The sequence below is a fragment of the Cebidichthys violaceus genome, unplaced genomic scaffold (assembly GCF_023349555.1).
Source record: "Cebidichthys violaceus isolate CVI_PGR_0920_01 unplaced genomic scaffold, fCebVio1.0.p SCAF_8, whole genome shotgun sequence".
Taxonomy (NCBI): domain Eukaryota; kingdom Metazoa; phylum Chordata; class Actinopteri; order Perciformes; family Stichaeidae; genus Cebidichthys; species Cebidichthys violaceus.
Genome location: NW_027176964.1, coordinates 13,157,908 through 13,178,763, shown reverse-complemented (window position 1 = coordinate 13,178,763; position 20,856 = coordinate 13,157,908). Strand labels below are relative to the sequence as shown.

At 39.3% G+C, this 20,856-nt stretch overlaps 1 protein-coding gene across 1 annotated transcript; it reads right to left on the bottom strand.

The window, feature by feature from the left end:
* Window positions 1-384: 384 nt before the first annotated feature.
* Window positions 385-19,925, bottom strand: LOC137866206 (protein APCDD1). Its single transcript, XM_068701957.1, has 5 exons — window positions 19,580-19,925; window positions 13,584-13,770; window positions 12,056-12,581; window positions 3,475-3,796; window positions 385-2,218 (listed from the first exon to the last, which is right to left on the bottom strand). Exons 1-5 carry the CDS (start codon window positions 19,617-19,619, stop codon window positions 1,755-1,757), a joined length of 1,539 nt encoding a protein of 512 aa, XP_068558058.1. The 5' UTR covers window positions 19,620-19,925; the 3' UTR covers window positions 385-1,754.
* Between the last annotated feature and the right edge of the window lie 931 nt (window positions 19,926-20,856).

The following is a 20,856-nucleotide window of genomic DNA, read 5'->3' as shown; positions in this document are numbered from 1 at the left end:
CGAAAAAAGTCATAGTATAGCATGTCGAAAAAAGTCATAGTATAGTATGTCGAAAAAAGTCATAGTATAGTATGTCGAAAAAGTGATAGCACGAAAAAAGTCATAGTAAAGCGTGTCGAAAAAAGTCATAGAATAGCATGTCGAAAAAACATGCTATTAATGCTTATAAATATAGCATTTGACTTTTCTGACCTTTTTTTCCACATGCTATACTATGACTTATTTATGTTTTTCGACATACTATATGATTTTTCTTTGACATACTATTCATTTTCATTACTTATTTGACATAGCATACTGATTTGACTCTTCAAGTAGATACTATATTCCATGAATTGTTTTTACAAGGTATACAACAAAATAAACACATTTTAAAAATGTAGATAAGAGTATCAAACCTTTTATTATATACACATATCCAGTTACAAAAAGACATTTCTTGAAGTCCAATACAGGTTCTTCAGTCTGAAGATGATTCTGCATTAATGAACGTAAAAAATAAAGTATGCTGTGATGTTTGTTCCGTCTTTGTTGAACACCGTCTGAAATTTTTGGTATTGCAGAAGCATGCTGGTTAACTCTCAAACATGTACTGGTCCACTATCATGAGCATGACGATATCACAGAGTCCTTCATTAATATTATAATGGGGATCCCACTAAAGAACTGAAGGGCGTCGATACTGTGCCATACCTGATGACCTTAATGTCACAGAAGCCATTTTGAATTTATTCAACTCTCAAATCTAAAAAGGAACCAAATCTTTTTGTCTTTCATTCTAATTTCACAGATTCCCCAAGGGAAGCCTTTTTCAAGGACCTGCACAATCTGGACACGGTGTGGCTTTTATACAGTTTTTGCAATTACAAAAAAAGTCCAGTTATTCATGTTAGATCATGGTTCTATATTTACCCTTAACTTTAAAGCACAATCTTTGGAACATAGTTATTTTCAAGGATTCTATAAGACCAACACGTAACAAAAAATAGAGGCCTATTTATATCTAGGAATATAAATGTATTTGGGTCCCTTTGTCATATTGCCCAGTGCATCTGAAGTACGAGTATTTGACACAACGCTAGTTTATATGCCAATTTTCCAGGTGCCATTTCCCAATCGGAGTACAATATAATTTCAAAATAGCCCCAATAGAAACAAGGTCAAGTGATGGCCAGTGAATATGGAGCTCTCTCTTTAGAATGCATGGAAGTCAATTACCTTAATTGTATCCAAATTAACAGCATGACCTTATTTTAGAATAAATGATAAACTACTGTTGAGTTCACCATACTGCAGTATTTAAAGAAACTGCTGTTATGCAAGTAGTGTAGTGCCTTTTTACTGTAAACAGTGACCGTTCACAAGCACATCTCCTCGAGACAAGGAGCTTATGGTCAAGAGTTTATTGTAGAAAAGGTTTCCCCACATCAAACTGAGTCTTGATGACTTGATAGTTGCAGGTAAATACACTGTGTAAAACATACTCTCAGGTCTGTGTGGCTATATAGACATCTTTGTATACTTGTGGAAACACAGACAGGTTGGTCTTTGGTTCCACACTAAAGTGCTAAAGTTTCTGTGGTGCAGCAGTGTCAAGTCTTTTGGTAGCTGGGAAGGAGTTCAGATGATCAGAAGCACCAGTTTTCGTCCTCTTTCACATCAGAGAAGTAAAATGTTCAAATTAGCCGTCTGATCTTGTAATCCAAACTTTTGTCTTGTTGTGTCGTATGTCGACAAAAATCCCCAACTGCTCTCTAGCTTTGCCAGCTGAGAAGCAGAGACGTGACGAAAGCGACAAGAGTCACCTCGACGAGCTGCTGGCTGCCTCTGTGCCATCCTGTGCAGTCATTGTGATGCAGCAGAGGCCTGTCGATGTCGTCCGCTCTGCTGTACTCGGACGACTGGCTGCTGGTCGAGCACTGCATCAGGGGCATCTGGTAGGATGTGGCCCGCTTCTCCGGCCGGTCAGGGCTGGAGCCGTCGCTGGGACGTTGGCCATTGTAGAGCAGGTAGTGACCGTGGGCATCCTGCTCCATGCGGAAAAGCTCGTACTCTGTGTGGGGTAGCCGGATGCCCAGAGCCACGCAGCCGTTGGTTAAGGTGACGTCCTGCTCCACCCCAACCTGCCAGGACCCCTGCACACCACATTCGTTACCATTGAAGACGTTGAGGAGGGAGGTGGTGGTAAAGTCCATGGGAGTTACTCTCATGTGGTTCACTAGGGGAAAAAAAGACATAAGATCTGTTAACTCCTTCTGTAAGAGTTACACAGGGTGCTTTTCATTATGTTAATGTTTCTCCTCGCTTCCATAACGTCTCAGCTCCTCCAAGCGAGGATGTGATATAGAGACTCGAGGAAAAGTGGAAGATAAGAAATTCTTGGTTCCACAGTTGTTTTAAACTGTGTGCCACATGTGGCGGTGCAGCATTTCTACGTCACGCCACTGGATTAAAAACTTGTGTAGGATACACCTGTTTTTCCTTGCTCTAAGCTCCTCTCAGTGCATTTAAGAGATTGGAAGATCCTCCAATATGGTAGAGGGGGAACAATTTCCGTTCGTTAGATGAGAGAGGACGTGAGGAAGCATAAATTAGCATAATGAAAAAGCACACTAAGAGTAACACCAGTAATCCTGAACCTCTTGTTTTTGATGAACCCCAGAGTAGTGATGTAACTCACAGGTGCAAAGGACTCAAAACCTTCAACTGGATGCAATGTTTTTCTGCATGTCATTACAACTCTGGCCCTATTTTTTGTAATTTTGGCTATTGTTTTTATTAGTTATGATAACCCACCAAGATAACTGCAGAGATATGTTTAATGACGTCATCATTTAATTAACTTACAGAGTACATAATGGATAGAAACAATTGCCAAAACAAAAATAGGGGAAAACAGCTGTGGAGGTTTTGAAAATCCACCTACAGCACCTCTGTCATAAATTACATTGCATACATCAAATCTGAAGTGTAAAAAAATAGTTTTTATGTGCGGGACTGTTTCTTGGCCAGTTGCAATAACTTCCTGGAGTTTCAGCTGGTTGCCTTGTCTAATGGTGAAGACAAAACTCCAGGAAGTCACTGTACATAAAACTCGGTCCCAGACTTCTCATTAATCTCTCAGCAAGAAAGCGAATAAGAATATTTCCCAAAATGAACCATTCCTTTAACTTATCGGACTGTTACGTGTCATAGGAGTAGAAACATAGTTAAGGATTACCTTGTAATTTTGTCTTTAATTTCTCTTATATAGTTTTTTTTACTTCTATTCTTATTTTAGTTTTATACCTCTTAGTATTTTTTATTTATCTGTACTATTTATGTCCTTGATTGAATTAAGGTAAAAGGCAAACAAAATTGGGAAAATGTGTTTTTTCTAGCCACTTGAACTCTTCTGAGAATCGTTTGTATTTAACATTTGAAAAAAATAAAAATAAAAATTAGCTCTTAGACCAGAAAATATCAACCAGTCACCTTTGAAGACGAAGTCTGTCCCGCCCATGACATGGGTGGAGTGAAGCCCTCTGCTGTAGCGTCCGCGGGCGTAGATGGTGAAGGTGGGGTGTTTACAGACGGGGTCAGAGTAGTGGTAGTAGTGTCCCTCCCATGTGTGGTTATTGTCGTGGAAGATGAAGTGACGGGTGAGGAAAAGGACCTCGGGGCGAACTTCGCAGCGCTGGCTCACCCACTGACCGTACAACCCGACAGTCAGGTCGGCTCGCGGCGGCAGGATGGGAGGGTGGAACTCATCTGAGCGGTAGATGATACGACATGCAATGCAGCCGTGGTCATGGTTCTGAAAAACAAGGGAGAGAAAGGTGAGCCAAGTATGTACAAATACAACTACATAAACTAGAAAAAGAAAACCAATTGCTTCTTAATAAACAACTGTATTAGGCAAGGCGACTTTAGTTGTCACATTTCATACACCAGGGCAATTCAATACAAATACAGCAAAGACAAAAGTTTTACAATTCAAAAAGTACAGGCAAGTGACACAAGAGATTAAATATGTTTAGTAACCTTTGGGACCACCAGTAAGCTCGTCCCAAAAGGTTTTAGAAGGTTCATATAGCAAAAGCATATCAGAGATGTATTTGGGCCCAAAGCCACAGAGTGATTCGCAGACGAGCAGCAAGTTTTTTTTTCTGGCTGGTAGCCAGAGTAAACATTTTTTTGTCAGGACCCTAGATTAGTGGCGTTCTGAATACGTTTTCAAAGCCTTTTATGAAAGCTCTGTGAACAGACCATTGCAGTAATCCAATCTACTGGAAGTAAAAGCTTGGGTTCACTGTTCTAGGTCTTGCTTGGACAATATTGCAACATTTCTTAGATGATAGTAAGTAGAAGAAGTGACGTATTTGATGCATTTCTTTGTTCGAAACATGTTACATTTACCAGGTTGCGTTACATTTTCAACTAAAAATGGTAAAATGTCACAATTGCTGCAAGCAGGAGATTTATAAACATCGGCACCTCCCTGTGGTATTATCAGAGTTGCTTTCGTCACAAACATTGACACATTGTGGCTTTACAGCTCATGATGGAATCATGTTGAAGTTATCAGCAGATTCAGATCCGAATAGCACACTAGTGTCCATTACCATTTGATGGGTTTCTCAATGTGAACCACTGAGCCAGGCTGATTTTTGAGGCAGATACCGACATCTCAAATGTCAATAACAGTACATTTACAAAAAATGTTCCCATATCAACACTTATCACACAAAAAAAACACAAAGTTTGCCGTCAAACAATAAGAGACATTTTGTAGTTAAAAAAAGCAGGCTGTTCTCATTCAGCGTGATGTGATGGAGACTAAATTACATTAAAACAGAAAAGAATCTCTGAGCTGAAAATTCCTTCATACCTCGGACGACATATACACTTATTGATAAATCTGCAATGAGCTAACATCGGCGAATGATATCTGTTGGGCTCTATTGATGCAGAAGCGTAAAAGTACATTTTTACAGGTGTAAATTTAACAAAAATTAGCCATGAAAATAAATCAGCTGTTGAGGCTGTAAGACAGGGGTATTCAATTAACATTCCAAATTCACAGTCCATCAAAGTTCAATTTCAAATTTAACTGGATGGATTATAAATAATACATAGAAATACATAAATGTTCTTCTCATTTCAAATAAAATAAGGGCTGGATTAAAGAATAACTGACAAGACTGAAAACTTTCAAAAAATGTGCATCTTAAGAGGAAATGGTGCATAGTTACAAAATCATTTCACCTCAGGTTGATAGCAGTCCACCTCAAGGTGTCACTCGGAGAGAACCAGAACATTCTGATGTAGCATTTCCAATTTAAAGCCCTTGAAAATCGCATGCATGAGCTAACGTCAAATCACATTCATGATACAATTTGTCTAACTTCAGATTAGATTTTAGAGGAAATGGTGCATAGTTACAAAATCATTTCACCTCAGGTTGATAGCAGACCACTTCAAGGTCTCACTCGGAGAGAACCAGAACATTCTGATGTAGCATTTCAAAATGAAAGCCCTTCAAAATCTCATGCATGAGACAATTTGTGATTTGACGTTAGCTCATGCATGCGATTTTGAAGGCCTTTCATTTTGAAATGCTACATCAGAATGTTCTGGTTCTCTCTGAGTGACACCTTGAGGTGGTCTGCTATCAACCTGAGGTGAAATGATTTCGTAACTATGCACCATTTCCTCTTAATAATTGTCACGGTCTCTGAACATACTGTATGAGACACACTGGTTTTAAACTGTCCGTGGGAAGAATTAACCTATAAGAGTCTGTTCATTCTTGGTTAAAGACTCTGGTCTCTCTGACCACTTTTCTCTTTTTAGAGAAGATCATGTGAAACAACTTCTTTGACTCACGTAATTATTCACCTGCCCTTCGTTCTCTTTCCTCGTCTCTCCCCCGTGTGTGTAAATCTCACTCGAGTCAGGAAACGTGTCAGAATACCCATATTTGATTGGCTGAGCTGCATCACGTGATGTAATTTACAACGCATGTAATTGGTCGGTTTGTTTCCTGGAACACTGACCGAGTGCCGTAAAGGCTAGAAAAGCTGCGCTAGTTAAAATATAGGCCATTATATCCATCGGTTTTAGGTCCAGGGTCCTGATACAACGGCGTCTGAGTCCGAATCCGGACCGCCTATTAGTGACCCCTGCTGTAAGGTGTTCGCAAACTCTGAGCAGAAGTTCCCTTTGAACATCGCTGTACAACAATCCAGTCATATTAAATCCGTCAGCACTGTAAGCTTGTTTTAATCCATTATCAGAATATAGTATTATTAAATATACATAAAAAACTTCTGGCGTCAGTTAGGGGGTGAAGGAGGAAGATCTGTTTCCTTCAGTCCGATTCTCTTCAGTGTTGGAAGCCAGACAAGCATTTTCTCAGGGTGATGGCATCATTTTACTGTAAAAGACAGATGTCTGGTTGAACTACAGCCATGACAAGAGGAAGTCACACTGCGAACAGGGAGCTGAACTTTCATGCTACTTAAAAAACAACAGCAAAAAAAAAAAAAAGTCTATAAATGACCATTAATCATATTAAATTCATATCATGTCTTGTTTAGTGGAGCCCCGGTGCAGCATGTGATCATTGTATCCACAGGCAGGCCAGCTGTGGGTCTCTGGCTGCAGAAAAGACTTGAGGGCCTGACGGATACGGAGCTGGAAGCCTTCATCATACTGTATTCCACAAAATCTCTTCCAACGACTAAACTCCAGGGAGGCGGTGGAGTTTTTGTTATTTGAGGGTGGTCAAAATTTAGGACCTGACCCCATCAACCCAATCACTCTTTTCTCAGACAACACTATGTCTGCATGAGGTTCATGGGAAGTAAAAAATTCTGAAAGAAGGAGAAAAAAAAAAAAGTCTCCACCTCCTACAGATGAGATAATCCCAGTGCAGCTCTATAAACGCCTCAGAGTGACGGGTTAATGGGACAACTGGAGAGGAGGCCTCCTCTGAATCCAGCCCTGTGTGAGAGCGTAGTGCATTTTTACTGCACTTTTGCATCTACTTATATGTACGATTAGGACATATATACTGTATGTATGTAAGAGGAAGAAAAATAAATACAGTATGCAGAGAGTTTATTTTAACACATGTGTGTATACAAGAAAAAGAGCAGGCGGCTGCAGGTGTGGAAAACATGTTCCAGATCTTGAGCCCATAAAACACAGAAAGCCTGTCTGAGCTGAACAAAAATGGCCCTGACTATGAATAAGTCTTCAATCTATTTTTCTTTAACTCATCTCCCTCTTTTTTCATGGTGCCCTTCTAGACAATGCATGGTGCAAGCAAGGGCATAGGATTACTTTCAAAAGTGGGGAGAGATCTAGCCATCCTTACATTTCATGCACTTATACATATACATTCAAATCAACTAAGCAAAGCTAAAAGAACATGATAAAATTGGTTACTGGGCTTTCAATAATAATAATAATAATAATAATAATAATAACAACATCATAACAAAAATTCTAGGTAAACCTGAAATCCTTTTGTTTCCTTGATACCTGCTGCGTTTCACTGTTGCTTTTGATAACAACTGAAGTTGACTCAGATTAACACGTCAACATTTTTATCAACTGCTCTCTTTTCTCGTGTAAACTGTGGAAGCTGGACACTAAGAGAACATTGTTCAGAAAGATTTTAGTATGAAAATCAACCCGATACAAGATAAATCCAGGGGGACATGTTCCTCCTTCCCCAGTGGAAATAACACCATTGAGTGTTAAAGCCAGTTCAGAGCAGCTTTAGGCAAGCTTTACCCAGTATTTGTACAATTGTTTGCAGGTTGCAAATAAAAGTTTTACTGCTGCCTCAAACATTCAAAATATGATCCAGTTTATGGTTTTACTGGGAACACCGTGTAAAACAAAACTAAGACTAACAGGGAAAAAAAACAAGTGACTTCTCTTAAGAAAAATGAGAATTTGTCACCAGGAATTGAGAAGCTGTAACCACAGAATATTTTTGTCTTTTTTGAATTGAAAGATATTTACAATAGTTCAATTAGTTTTTCTGTCAATCAGCTAATTGATTAATTTACTACTTTTCAGCTCGTTAATGGATCAAATGAAGCTGAAGCTAAATTGATTAATGATTGAATGTAATGTTATTACTTTAAATTTAAACAACAAAATACACAGTTTGTAGATGCCATAGCACACAATGTCCAACGTGTTCAAGCTTGCGTTTCAATAAATTGTTGGATCTTCACGCTGGATTCAAAGCATTTCATACCCTTCTTGAAATTGAAGAAAAAAAAAAAATGAGGAAATGAGGAAGGATATTACTTCTCTTGCTTCATATAAATTACATTTATTCATTTCATTTCATTTTTACTGCTACATTTGGCAGACACTTTGGTCTGTACTGACGTACAAACCAAGTCACAGTAGATCAAGGAGAATTAGATGTGAATTACACTTTGTTTGGCAGAAATCTTTCATTTGGGTATTTTGGGGATTACCGCCATAGTTCAGGGGAAGATGATGTCCAGAAGCAAACATTTTACGAGGAACAGAAACCACGTCAGGCTTTAAAACACTTCTTGGTTATATCATAGAAACTACACCCAGTGGTGGGATGTAACTTCGTACATTTACTCAATTGGTGCTTGAACTTTACTCGAGTGCTTCTCTTTTATGCAGCTTTATATTTCTACTGCACTAAATCTCACTAAACTATACTAAACTTTTTACTCTCCTATATTTATCTGACAGCTTACTTTTCAGATTACAGTTTTTCCTGTCCAGTTAGAAATACATATCTCCACATGTGTTGATTTTGAATGCTTGTGATGAACTGAAAGATGAAGTGTAACTTTATGTTCATGTGTGTGTGAAGATTATCCTACTTTTTAAGCTAAATAAACTTTTTTAAAACCCTTTTTGATTAGCTGGTAAATATATGGTGATCTTAAAGAATATGATGTGTTGCTGCTTATTAAACTACCCACCAGTATATAATATATATTATAATTACAGTATATAAACATTTACAGCAGTAAAATGCAACATACGCATTAGTAATATTAATCTAAAAAAAAAAAAAAAAATCATATTTAATAGTAAAACACTGAAAGGGAACATTTCACTGCACAATGAGTACTTTTACTTTTCATACTTTAAGGACTTAAGTAAGGTTTTGAATGCAGGACTTTCAATTGTAGTGAAGTATTTTCCCAGAGCGTTATTAGTATTTTGCTTAGGTAAAGGATCTGAATGCTTCTTCCACCACTGACTACACCTAGGTTTGTTATTTCATGTTAGGATCCTCAGAGCTAGACCAGCTTCTCTTCTGTAAAACGACTTCCCATGAATTCATAATAAGAGTCTTATCTGGCTTTTGAAATAGATTTCAGAGGCTTATAGTCTCAAAAAGAAGTAGCAAAAGACAACAAAGCACAAACCAAACTTAGGAAAGCATAACAAATGACTCTCAGCATGAGGGATACATGTGAAAACACGATAACCACCGAAACACTTTACCAACAACAACAACAATATAAAAACACAGATCCCTTCCCAACAAGCATCATTAGTAAGTGGTCGTTACTCTGCCTCAATGACGCAACAGTGAACCAGGCGACAGAAAATGGAGAGAACAGAACAGAAACAAATTTAAAAACAAAGTCTGCTGCCTCGCTCTTGCATCACTTCTGAGATCCACCCAATAACCACGAATGAACATGCTGGCACCAGCAAATGCTCTGGAAGGGGACCAGCTCTGGGTACACCGCTTATGATTAATGGATTGGATAGTCACCATTGCAATAAAAATCCCCGAAAAGAAACCATTACAACCTCGAGTGATGGTCGGATTTAGTACTTTTTGTGTAAGGAGTGAGGTACTTTCTACCACCGTTTCACCCAAAAAGTATAAAATTTAAAACAGAATTTACTGTACGTGCATAGCTGGTGACCAATGCGTCCCAAATTGAACCAGTATAGTTATAATGATGTTAAAAAAAAAATGCTATTATAGAAGTCAAACTTAAGGAGCCAGCTCACTCAAATTACAAAATAAAATATTTCCTCACTTTTCTCAACAGGGATTTAGCCAAGCAGATTTGTGAGTTTTGGGTCTATGTGCTGAATTTTTGATAAGATATAATTTAGGTAAATGGAATATTAGTTGCCTGTAACATATAAAAAAAGATTTAAAGACATATCAACGAAGTAGATAATAGACTAATGTTAGCAAACAGTTGTTTTTTTACGCATTCAGCATGAAACCGCATTAGTGTGGAGACTCGTTTCTGTCCACTTGATGAATTTAAAGTCACCAATATTCACTCTATTTTTAACAAATGGATAAAAACAGTTGAATTGCTGGCTGTAAAACATGTGACAATGAGTTGATACTAATTCTTTGAGTTTGTGACTACGAGAACGCCTCTCACATTAAACATAATTATTAGACCTTATTAAACATTTTATACTGGAACAACTTTCTGCAGAACTTTCTGACCGCCACCTCCTGTAGGTAAGACTGACTATGGATAAGTACCTCATTCATCCCCATTTAAAAAACAAAACAAAACAGAGCTATCCCTTCAAGGCAATGCTGTAATTATGTTTGACTCTTAACTGCTACAAGTGAATCACACCCGGCCTTACTCCTATTCAGAAAAGATGGAGGAGAAATAGAGCAAATGCAACACTTTGATTTGAGCCTCAGGCATGCATGAAATCAGACCTGGTATGTGCTCGCTGGAATAATTCATATGGCCGCATGATCCCAAATTCTAGGAATACCACATGTTGATCGCTCCCAGAGATAGGCCGGGTTACACATTGCGCCTCTGCGGACCAGAGAGGCTTAAGGAGAGCTTGCTCTGGTCATTGCAGAACCACAGGGGAGCTTGTCTGATCACAGATCCTCACTCCACACTGTTTACATTGTGATAAGCAACACCAAGCCCCATCATCCCCGTTCAAATGGATATTTATTTAGACAGCGGACCCGAACATGATTTTATTGTAATTTCTGTAGAGGGTGACAGTAAAAACATCACTCTAGGGTTTCACACAGCGGGGAAACTGCTGTTCAGCAGTGTAAATAGAGAAATTACACCCTGTAGGCACAGCGGAGGAAAGAAAGGGCTCTTTCTTGATGCTAGATTTTGGAGATGAAGTCAGTATGTATACAGTTTCTGGTTTCGACTCGTGCAAATGTTTAGTGTAGAGGGGTACGATTTTTGCATATACACTGATTCTAAATCAGATTTGGATTAAAACGGTATTTGAATAAGTCTTAAAGGGTGGTTTGTTACCACAGACAGGTGCATTTCAGATTGTCTCACAAGTTATAATATTACAAAAACGTGACATTCTACACTTGTTCAGCACTTATTGTTTTTTCAGATCAGTCCACTGCTCTGATACCTCATAAACAAAAACATAAAGACTTAAATATCAAATGCTATTTTACCCAGGTCTCCTCACAGCACTGCTTAGGCTACGCTTAAGATAAACTCTCATAAAAGAACACTGTTCTTCAGGTCAGTTCATGCTGTTTCTGGTGTGTGTGGTCTTTGCGGTGTGGAGGGTCGAGACACAGTGGGAGTTGAGTTCAGCAGAGGCTCTCCACCGAGCTGCATGCTCAGGATGTAAAAAAACAAAACCCCTACCTCTGGCTTGATCGTGCATTCCAACAAACACAAAACACAGTATGGGAAGAGATATCATCCTTGTTGAAGCACTTCTGGCTACTTCTGAAACAGTGACAAGAACTGCAGTGTACAGAGACATGGACTTTTACTTTTGAAACTCTTATAAAGGCCTCTACAGACATTATTTTTTCCTCGAGCCACACTGCTAGCATGGCTATAAAAGTAAAAGAATAAAAAGGTCAAAATTTCCTAGAGTTTCCTACTCTGGTTATCACCTCACGACACCTTATAATTATGTTGTGATCCCTTGGAAGGGGAATCTACAGAATTATTGCAGCTATACTTTGGCTCTTTAAAGACTCCACAGCCACATTTCCCCCCTCTTTCCTTTATCTGAGAGATGATCATTAGGGACTTACCTTGGCGTTTTGCAGGGCGGTCTGGTAGCTGGAGGGCTTGTAGTACAGCCTCTGGGACGGCTCGGTGTGGATGTCTCCTAGAAACAGCTCCTCCACCAGGTGATCCAGGTTGTGATGCAGGTACTGCTTCTCCATCCTCAGCAGCTGCAGCTCATGCATGGCAAAGTTAAGCTCCCTGGAGCAGTCGTAGCCGCCCTCCTCGCTCCACAACTCGTAGATCACACTGGGCTCCCAGGGGCCCTTCACGGCCCCTCTGCAGCTGCGGTTGAGCCTTTGGCTGAGCTCTTTGGCCACGGTGGCTGTGTGACAAACCATCTGGACGCGGTGGAGGTGGTACTCTGCCTCTGTGCCGCCGCGGATGATCCAGGAGGCCTGGCGTAAGCGCAGACGACCCCGGATCACCAGGGTGTAGGTGGGTTTGGTGCAGTGGTTGTCCTCATAGTAGAACTGGTGAGCCTGGAAGGTGTTGTTGGAGTAGAAACTGTAGGAGCGCGTCAAGAACTCCGGACCTGGTCTCACCTCACAGCTGCAACAGGAAACAGAGGTTTCAGATAAACACCGTGCAAGTTCTCACCCAAAAAATGTTAAAATAAATACCAAAAGGTCTTAAGTTGGTCCAGAGCTGAGTGTTTTAGTGTGCAGCAAGCCCTTTCTTTATTTTTGGTGTCTTTCTGCCTACGCTTGCTTTCCACAACATATTTCAGTCAAGCTGCTGTTTAAACTGCCTTCTGACTTCATCACAAGTGCATGTTCTTGTGTGCTACTCTCTTGTGTAAGATACTGTTTAAATTGAAAATAATCAATTCAGCATGAGATTATGAATTGAATCATGGTGCAGAGAACATCTACTATTTAAGGGACACTCCATAGACAAGTATATCGTTATCTTGTTCACCATATTTGTTTATACCTTCTAAGCAATCATTGGTTTTAGTTCATTCCAGTAAAGTAGCTAAATTAATGAATTAATATCTGGTCATCTCAGTATGCATACTGTCAACATTCACATTGTTAATGAAATAATCACTTGATTAATTAATTAATAAATCCCATTCAAATTAAATCATTGGTTTTATGTAACTTCAACTGGCAAAATGTGCGTTGATGAGTTTCCATCTACATTACCTGCTGGTCATTGGTCTAAACTGCTAAACAGGAAGTGAGAGCTTCCAATGGGCTTTATAGTAGAGGGAGCTAAGACTGTACCATGTTGAGTAAAGTATAGGGGGGTATTAGGTGCAGTTCAGGTGCAGACTTGCCAGGAGCTGTATGCTTCTATAACTTCTCTTTCATTGAAGTTCTTGTGTGTTTTTTCATCTTGTTGGTGTTATGTACACTTAGAAATAACAAGCAAAAACACCAATAACAAATCATCTATCATCTAAACTATTCTAGGCTACATGTCATGTTGTAATGCCCTTGTTTAAACATATAGGGGACAGTTGCATTAGATTTTGTATGTCAAATCTTCCTGCCTGCCTGCCTATAGAACAAAGATAAATAGAAAACAGAAGTCCTCGTTCTTTACCTGGTGGACACCCAGTGACCCTCTACGCTGGGAGGCATCTGCACAGTGATTCGTGCTCCATTGTGAAGGTGCTTCAAACGGTGTTGGCACTGGGAGTCTTTGAGCGATTGGCCGAAGGTTTTGTCCAGAGAGAGGCGGCTGGACCGACCGTCTAAGTAGTGCAGAGAGGAACCACCTTCAGCCCAGCCTGCGGAAACAATAAGGACACCAAAAGGTTGGGTGAGATTTTAACTTTATTAATTGAATTGCTCTTCATAAAGAGAAACAGATTTTATTGTTAAAATGTGAAATTGGGAGGATAATAATTGTTTTATGTTTGAGTATTAACGCAGTGTAATGAATTACACTGAGAATCCTGAATAGATACACTGATGCTGAATAAGCCATTCAGCTGTTTTAACCTCAGACATGTGTTTCATTGAGGTTGAAATGTCACATAAACCACTCAAGTAGGAGTTTAGTTTGGCAGATCTTTTTTTCCCTTTAAATCTTTACGGCTTTTAAACTAATAATGACGTTAATTACAATTACTTCAAATAGAGAAAGAAGTTGTCTGTTTATTTTGAGGTTTGGCTTTCATGTTTTCGCTCTGCTCATTCGATCAGTCGGGCCTCTTTGTAGTCATTTTAACTCATGTCATCACCCGGGGATTACAGGGCTTCATCAGTAACCTGCAACACCTGCTATGAGTGGAGTCTTTATGGGTTCATATTAGATAAACATGTGATGAAAAGGCAACGCTTAGATGTCCAGGTTGAAGAACTAATACATGTCTTTGTGCTTCACAGCTGACTTGAAACAAACGCTAAAATAAACTCAAGCTACAAAGAAAGGACAAGAGCAGCATTGAAGATTGATTTCCCACCCTATCTGCGTACCCTCGATGCACCACATGAAATAACAATATGCTCAACAATGGGCTGAGCTTAAGGGGATACGATATCGGAAATTAAAGCATTTTCAAAGCCTTCAGCCAAAGAAAAGCCTTGAAGCCACATTCCAGCAAGGATTTATTCAATGTAATACTCCAATATCACCAAAATCCACCTTGAAATATGAAGACTTTGCTTTAAATTCTTTCTAGCTGGACCCAACTTGCTGGGCAATATCATTTAACACCTTGGAATGCCGCTGCAGTCGCCTCAGTGCTTTTAATTTGAGACTAATAACACCAAGGGAGGAACAAAAAAAAACAAACATGTGATTAAAGAAGCCAGAAGCTCCATGAAGAACAAAGGTCCATCCAGTTTGTTTACACCCATGGAGGCAGCTCCTATGTGTGTAAATCACCCCATCACAGCGCTGCTCAGTGGAAACACTGGACAGGGGGGAGACTTGATCCCCGGACTCAGCTGGTGGCATTAGCAACGCTGTTCAAAAAGTCAAAAAAAAAAAAGGCTTCACAGTTTTCTGTGTGTGTGTTTATGTGTGTGAGGCTGTTTTTTGCACTTACAGTCAGTTCTGGACCAGAGGGAAACCCCTAAGCGGCTGCCAACAGTTGCTTTTACAATGATGAGAGCAGAAACTACCAGTATGTGGGGGTGAATTTAAAAGAAAACCTGGTGAGATGTTCAATGCAAACACACTTTGAAGCTCACTGAGGTTTCCACACCTCGGATTTAATAGCAGGTGAAGTTCAATGTAACACACACACACACACACACACACACACACACACACACACACACGCTTTTTTTTTTTTTTTATACAAGGTATAGTATTAAAAGTACAAACATACACACAACAAGGGCTGTTAACAAACATTATCAATTGAATTACTGACGTTACGAATCTATTACTGACATTAAGTTGTGCATGTACTATTTTTCTTGCCCTGAAATATTTTGATTCATAAATAGTAAGTGGACATGAAGTAAAAAGACCAGCTTAGTCAATACTTAGCTTCTCAAATGTGGATATTTGCCAACACATCTTCATACTTCAACCTAATAGGTTGTTTGCCAATGACTCCCAAAATGACATGTATTTTGTATGACCGCTGAAGAGTACCTGTGACATGAGCAAAAGGGAAAGGGTTGCTGTTTTAAACAAGTGGTTAACATTGTGAATTGGAGCAAAACTACCGAGTTAGATTTAGGAGAAGATCGTGCGTTTAAACAAGTATTTTTCTTAGGTCATTTCCCCACCCATCTATTCAACATCCCTCCTTGCCAGCTTCCAAACAAATCTACTCACTTAAAAAGACACGTCATGTTAAAAAGGAAAGCTAATTTATACGCTAAACTGAGAATAACTTGCGTTAAAAAAATGAATTCCAGCATGCATCTTATGTAGCTATTTGGATAACAGATGTGGAGGACTGAGGCGTCAAACTGTGAGCAGCAGTGACAGACCTGATCCACAGTCTTATTTTAACATTTATTTCTGGCTTTGTGAGAATATCATAATGAAACACTTTTTTAACAACGACATTTTGTCTACATCAAAGCCAAACAAGAACTCAGAATGGAAAACAGGCTTACAGAAAAATAGAGGAAATTCTTAAAAAGAGGGTATGTGCAGCCTTTTTGTAAAATTACTTTTTAAGAGGAAGCGTCTCCACACATTTAATGAGTGCGAGTTTCTTCCAAAAGCTTTCTTTAAAGAAAGCGCTCCCCACATTAAGGCAATAATCAGGCTCGACCCTCTCCAGTCCCTCGCTGGAGCTGCTTTCCCAGACTGCTGCTCTCTATCTAAATCAAAGCACCCATAAAACTCCCAGAGCCCCCAAACCACAGCGAACATTTCCAGTTGGCCTGATCCCACCAGTGAGGTAACAGCACTGGGACCCCTGACAAGCAGAGAGACTCCACATTGTTTATGGGAAGGGAATAATCGAGAAGTGCCAAAGCAGAGACCAGACAAAGGACTGTTCTTTGTGTTATCTTAGCATTTGGCAGTAACCATGTTGAAGACAACATTAAACTCTGTAAGAACTGTACTAAGTAGAGAGGTAAAACATGAATTAAGGTACTGGCTTGAGTATTGTTTTTTTCCTTTCTAAATATTTCACTGGATTTCATGGGGGAATACAGAACGTTTTGAAGTCTGATACATATTTATCTTAAGAAGTTTACATTCGGCTTGAAGTGAAGTCATAAATAGCTTTTGTTCGTATCTACAGACTTGTCAGCGGCTCAGTTAGACTTTATAGGCACAGTGGAGCTTTGAGCTAAATGCCAGCACAAAAAAACAAACCGACTAGAATAATCCTAACAGTCCACTATAGCCATGCTAGAAGTTCTGTGGGGCTATAGCATATGTAGCAGGCTGATGCTAACATTAGCATGCTTACTGTACAAAATGACATGGCAATCCATGCTAGTAGTTGTTGAGATATTTCAGTCTGAGGACCAAAGGGGTCCGACTGACCACCCTAAACTGCCATCCCTACTTTAACACCGCTAGAAGATGTTAACTTTTTAGAAACTCTAAAACTATTTGTGTGATGAAGCTTAAACGATCTCTAAAATGCACACCAACATGTACCATGCATCGATGGAACAATAACTTCACACTAACAGGGTCCATTTAGTCTCTTCTCAAAGTTCATTTAGCACCAAGCTTTTCTGGAACTAGCAAGCCTCTTCCTCCATTTCCAAAGTCAAGAGCCAGAAAGCACAACATTTAAGCCAACGTGGACAAAAAAAAAAAAGGAAAGTCCAAATTGAACATTTACAATTCCAAGACAAACTCTGCTTGTTGATGAAGATCCTGTGATGTAATTGAAAGTTGTAGAGCAGCTACTAAATTGACAGTGAGGTGAAATCATTTTGTCAAGGGTCTATTCTTCACCATCAGTGCTTTTCCTGAAGGAATGACGAATGTTCTCCTCTTTGAAACTCAAACATCACAGTGTTGATTGCCTGACAACCGAAACCAAGTAATACATTTCATTCATCCTGACAAGACCCAAAACTGTAGCAGCGATTGTAACAGAGTCCAACTGATATATTAGCAGGCTGATATCATCGTTAGACATCGACTACCTTACCCGCAATATTGAAGTTGTTTGTTACACAGTATATATATATTAGGGCTGCACAATTAATCGTATATTAATCTCGATCAGCACATAAAATGAAGCTCTTCCTAAACTAACAGCCAGCCAACAGGGGGCAATCAAACTATTTTGGCTTCACTTTTGTGGAGCTTTCGTGCGGCTGTAGGGCAGCCCATGACATTTTTTCCAAAATGTTGCAGCTACAGTCCAGAGCAGAAGAGTTATATTTTGGGTAAAAAGTTTTGGTACAATTTTATTTGCATTTTGCTCAGAGATGCACTGTGAATAGAGGACCAGTGCTATTGGGATGCAACGTTTTGTAGCGGGAATATAGCACAACATGGATGTTTATTTAAATGTGCAATACAATATTTTGTATCTAAACATCAATGAATAATCACAACCTCAATACTGATCAAAATACCGTGATAATCATTTTGCATGCATATATATATAAATATAGTAATCCCTTTTTTTATCTCACAAGCATAATCCTTTTAAAAATCCATTAATGTATTATATTTTGTATTTTATTAGCTATATGCATGCAAAGTACAGTATATACACTGGTACATATAAACAGTATAGCTGCATATATGTATGTATACATATTATGCATGCAAATAAATAAACTGAATTAATGTTTTATAGGCTGCATTCTATGTAGTGTTGATACTTGTTTCTCTAAATATATGTTTAAAATATGTTCCTGTATTGTGAATTAGTAAAAGTTTGTTATTTAGGTGTTTGCGTTTAAAAAAAAAAGCTGATTTATAACTTTCTGACTTACTCTATTTTATCTCTTAAGTATATATAAAATATATATATATTTTTTCTATTAGTATTGTTGCTTTTTGCCATTTTGTCCACTTCCTGCACTAGCAATCACCAAAATATGAGAGAGAATCGCACATATCTTCACTTCTTCTATATCCAACATCAAGATGAAAACAAATAGTTGAAAGATCATTCTCTTACATTTTGAAAATTGCTGAATATTTACAGATGAAATGAAATGTAAAGACCCTACAGTATTAAAGCCCAGCAGACGTCTTATTCATATCATTAAACAGGTGAAGTACAAGCAGCAGCTGCTCCATGTTTCATTGCTCCATGAGTCTTTTATGACCTTTACCTCTCTGAAGCTCTCGCTGAGGTTTTCTCCCTCCAGTAAATTTACAGCACACACTGATCCGGCCTGACAGTGCATTTTCATTGCCACTACGAAAGGCTGCAATAACGCACCGCACCACTTAATTGAACGTTAGATTCACTCAAACACACTTAAGAATAAATGGACTCCAAAATATCATTTTATCTCAACCCAGTCATTTGAAGTTGCAGCCAAATGTTGCCTTCCTCTGTCACTGCCAGCAGATGGATTGGGTCAACTGCAGTCCCATAATCCTCTGCTGCTCAGACAGGGTTTTCATCAGGAATGGATGTTTTAAGTGGCTCTTAACCCCCCCCAGTGCTTTCATCTGCCCAGCAGCCCCGGGGAAGCTTTTTATTGCCTTTTAGCCTTCAAACATGTTCATCACTGTGGCATAAGGCGGATAACTTATCCAGAAAATATTATTACTATTAGAGCTGTTGAACACACACACACACACACACACACACACACACACACACACACACACACACACACACACACACACACACACACACACACACACACACACACACACACACACACCATGATGATAAACAGGTGTGCTGAGGTGAGGAGAGGAATGTCAGGTTCCTGACTGACAGATACGCTCCACAGAGGAAGAAAGCATTTCAAAATTAAATGCATTTTTAAAAAAAAAGCAGAAATAATTTAGATGATCTCACCCGTCTCTATGGATTATGCAACAGAGTTTCTAGGCTGTTTACGCATTTTGTTTACCATGTACACGTGGAGTCAAACGCGCGTTTCACTCGAACCTCTACACTTGCTGAACTTCATGGATCAGAGTCAATTCAGGTAACTTAAAACGTTTCTTACCCAGAAAAGCAACGAGAAGCAGTAGAGATGAGAGACCCATAATGCTCTTTGGAGGATTAAAACGAACTTCAATGGTCACACTGGGAGTTCAGGTTTTCCTTTACGCAGCGCCCATGTGTATTCCGACTCACATTATGAGTCCAAAGCGTGGACCAAACACTCCTTGGATATCCGAGCATCATTAGGAAACACTCATGTAGCACTACATGTAATAAACCCCCGCTGTACCCGAGGTTCAAAACAACGAATTGCACCTAGAAAACAAAGGAAAGTCCAAACTTCACTACGGGACACTGTGGATGAGTTCAACGCTCTGGTTCTCTGATGAAATGAAGCAGCTCGGTTGCTTTTACGCGCGTCCTCCGTACGTGCTGGAGGAGGGTTTGTACGTGTGTTTAGAGTTTGGACTCCCCCGCCCCCCCGCCTCTGTAGAGACTTTAGGGGCGGGGTATGTGTTGAAGATTTATCCCGTTGCATGCGCACTGAAGGAAAAAGTCGCCATGTGTACAAGGTGATGATCAACTGTTGAACCTTGCGTCTTAAAATATCTTAAAATGAATTCAAAAGTTATTATTATTTCACTAATACTAAATGATAAATTGCAAAGCAGCATCATAGTTTCATGGTGCCATATTAATATTTGTGTAATTTGTGTTGTATTTTTCAATAACCGCCTTTAAAATGAGACAAAATCTTCAAATTAACAACAAATTCTGCCAACCCATGCATATTGTTTTCCTCACTGGGTTTGAAGAAAACCAAGTTATAACTCTATATGAGACTGACATTTTTAGCACCTACTTATATCTTTCATAACATCTTCTTTACTCGTAATTATTTCCAAACAATAAAGGCTGGCAAAAACCTGATCTCACACCAAAGGAGTTACTATTGTATGTACATGGGCTCTTAACAAGCCTCTGTTGACGCAGTGGTATTGGGTTGTTAAAATGGTTTACGCAGATAAAATAGCGAATACGTAATCAAAGTAGACTTGTGTTATTTCTGATTAAGAAGGGTTAAAGTAATCCTGGGACAACACTAATCCTTTCCATTCTTTTCATTTGTGTCCAACACCCGGCTTGTTATCATTCATGATGAACGCGGCACATTTTTCTTGACTGTGGCCCTCAAATTATACACCTTCTCATCATTAGCCTGTCTGCCTGAAGGGAGGGAGGGAGGGAGCGATGAACAACAACAAACCTTCACAGAGCTCTTTCCTTCCCAACACCTGTGTGTGTGTGTGTGTGTGTGTGTGTGTGTGTGTGTGTGTG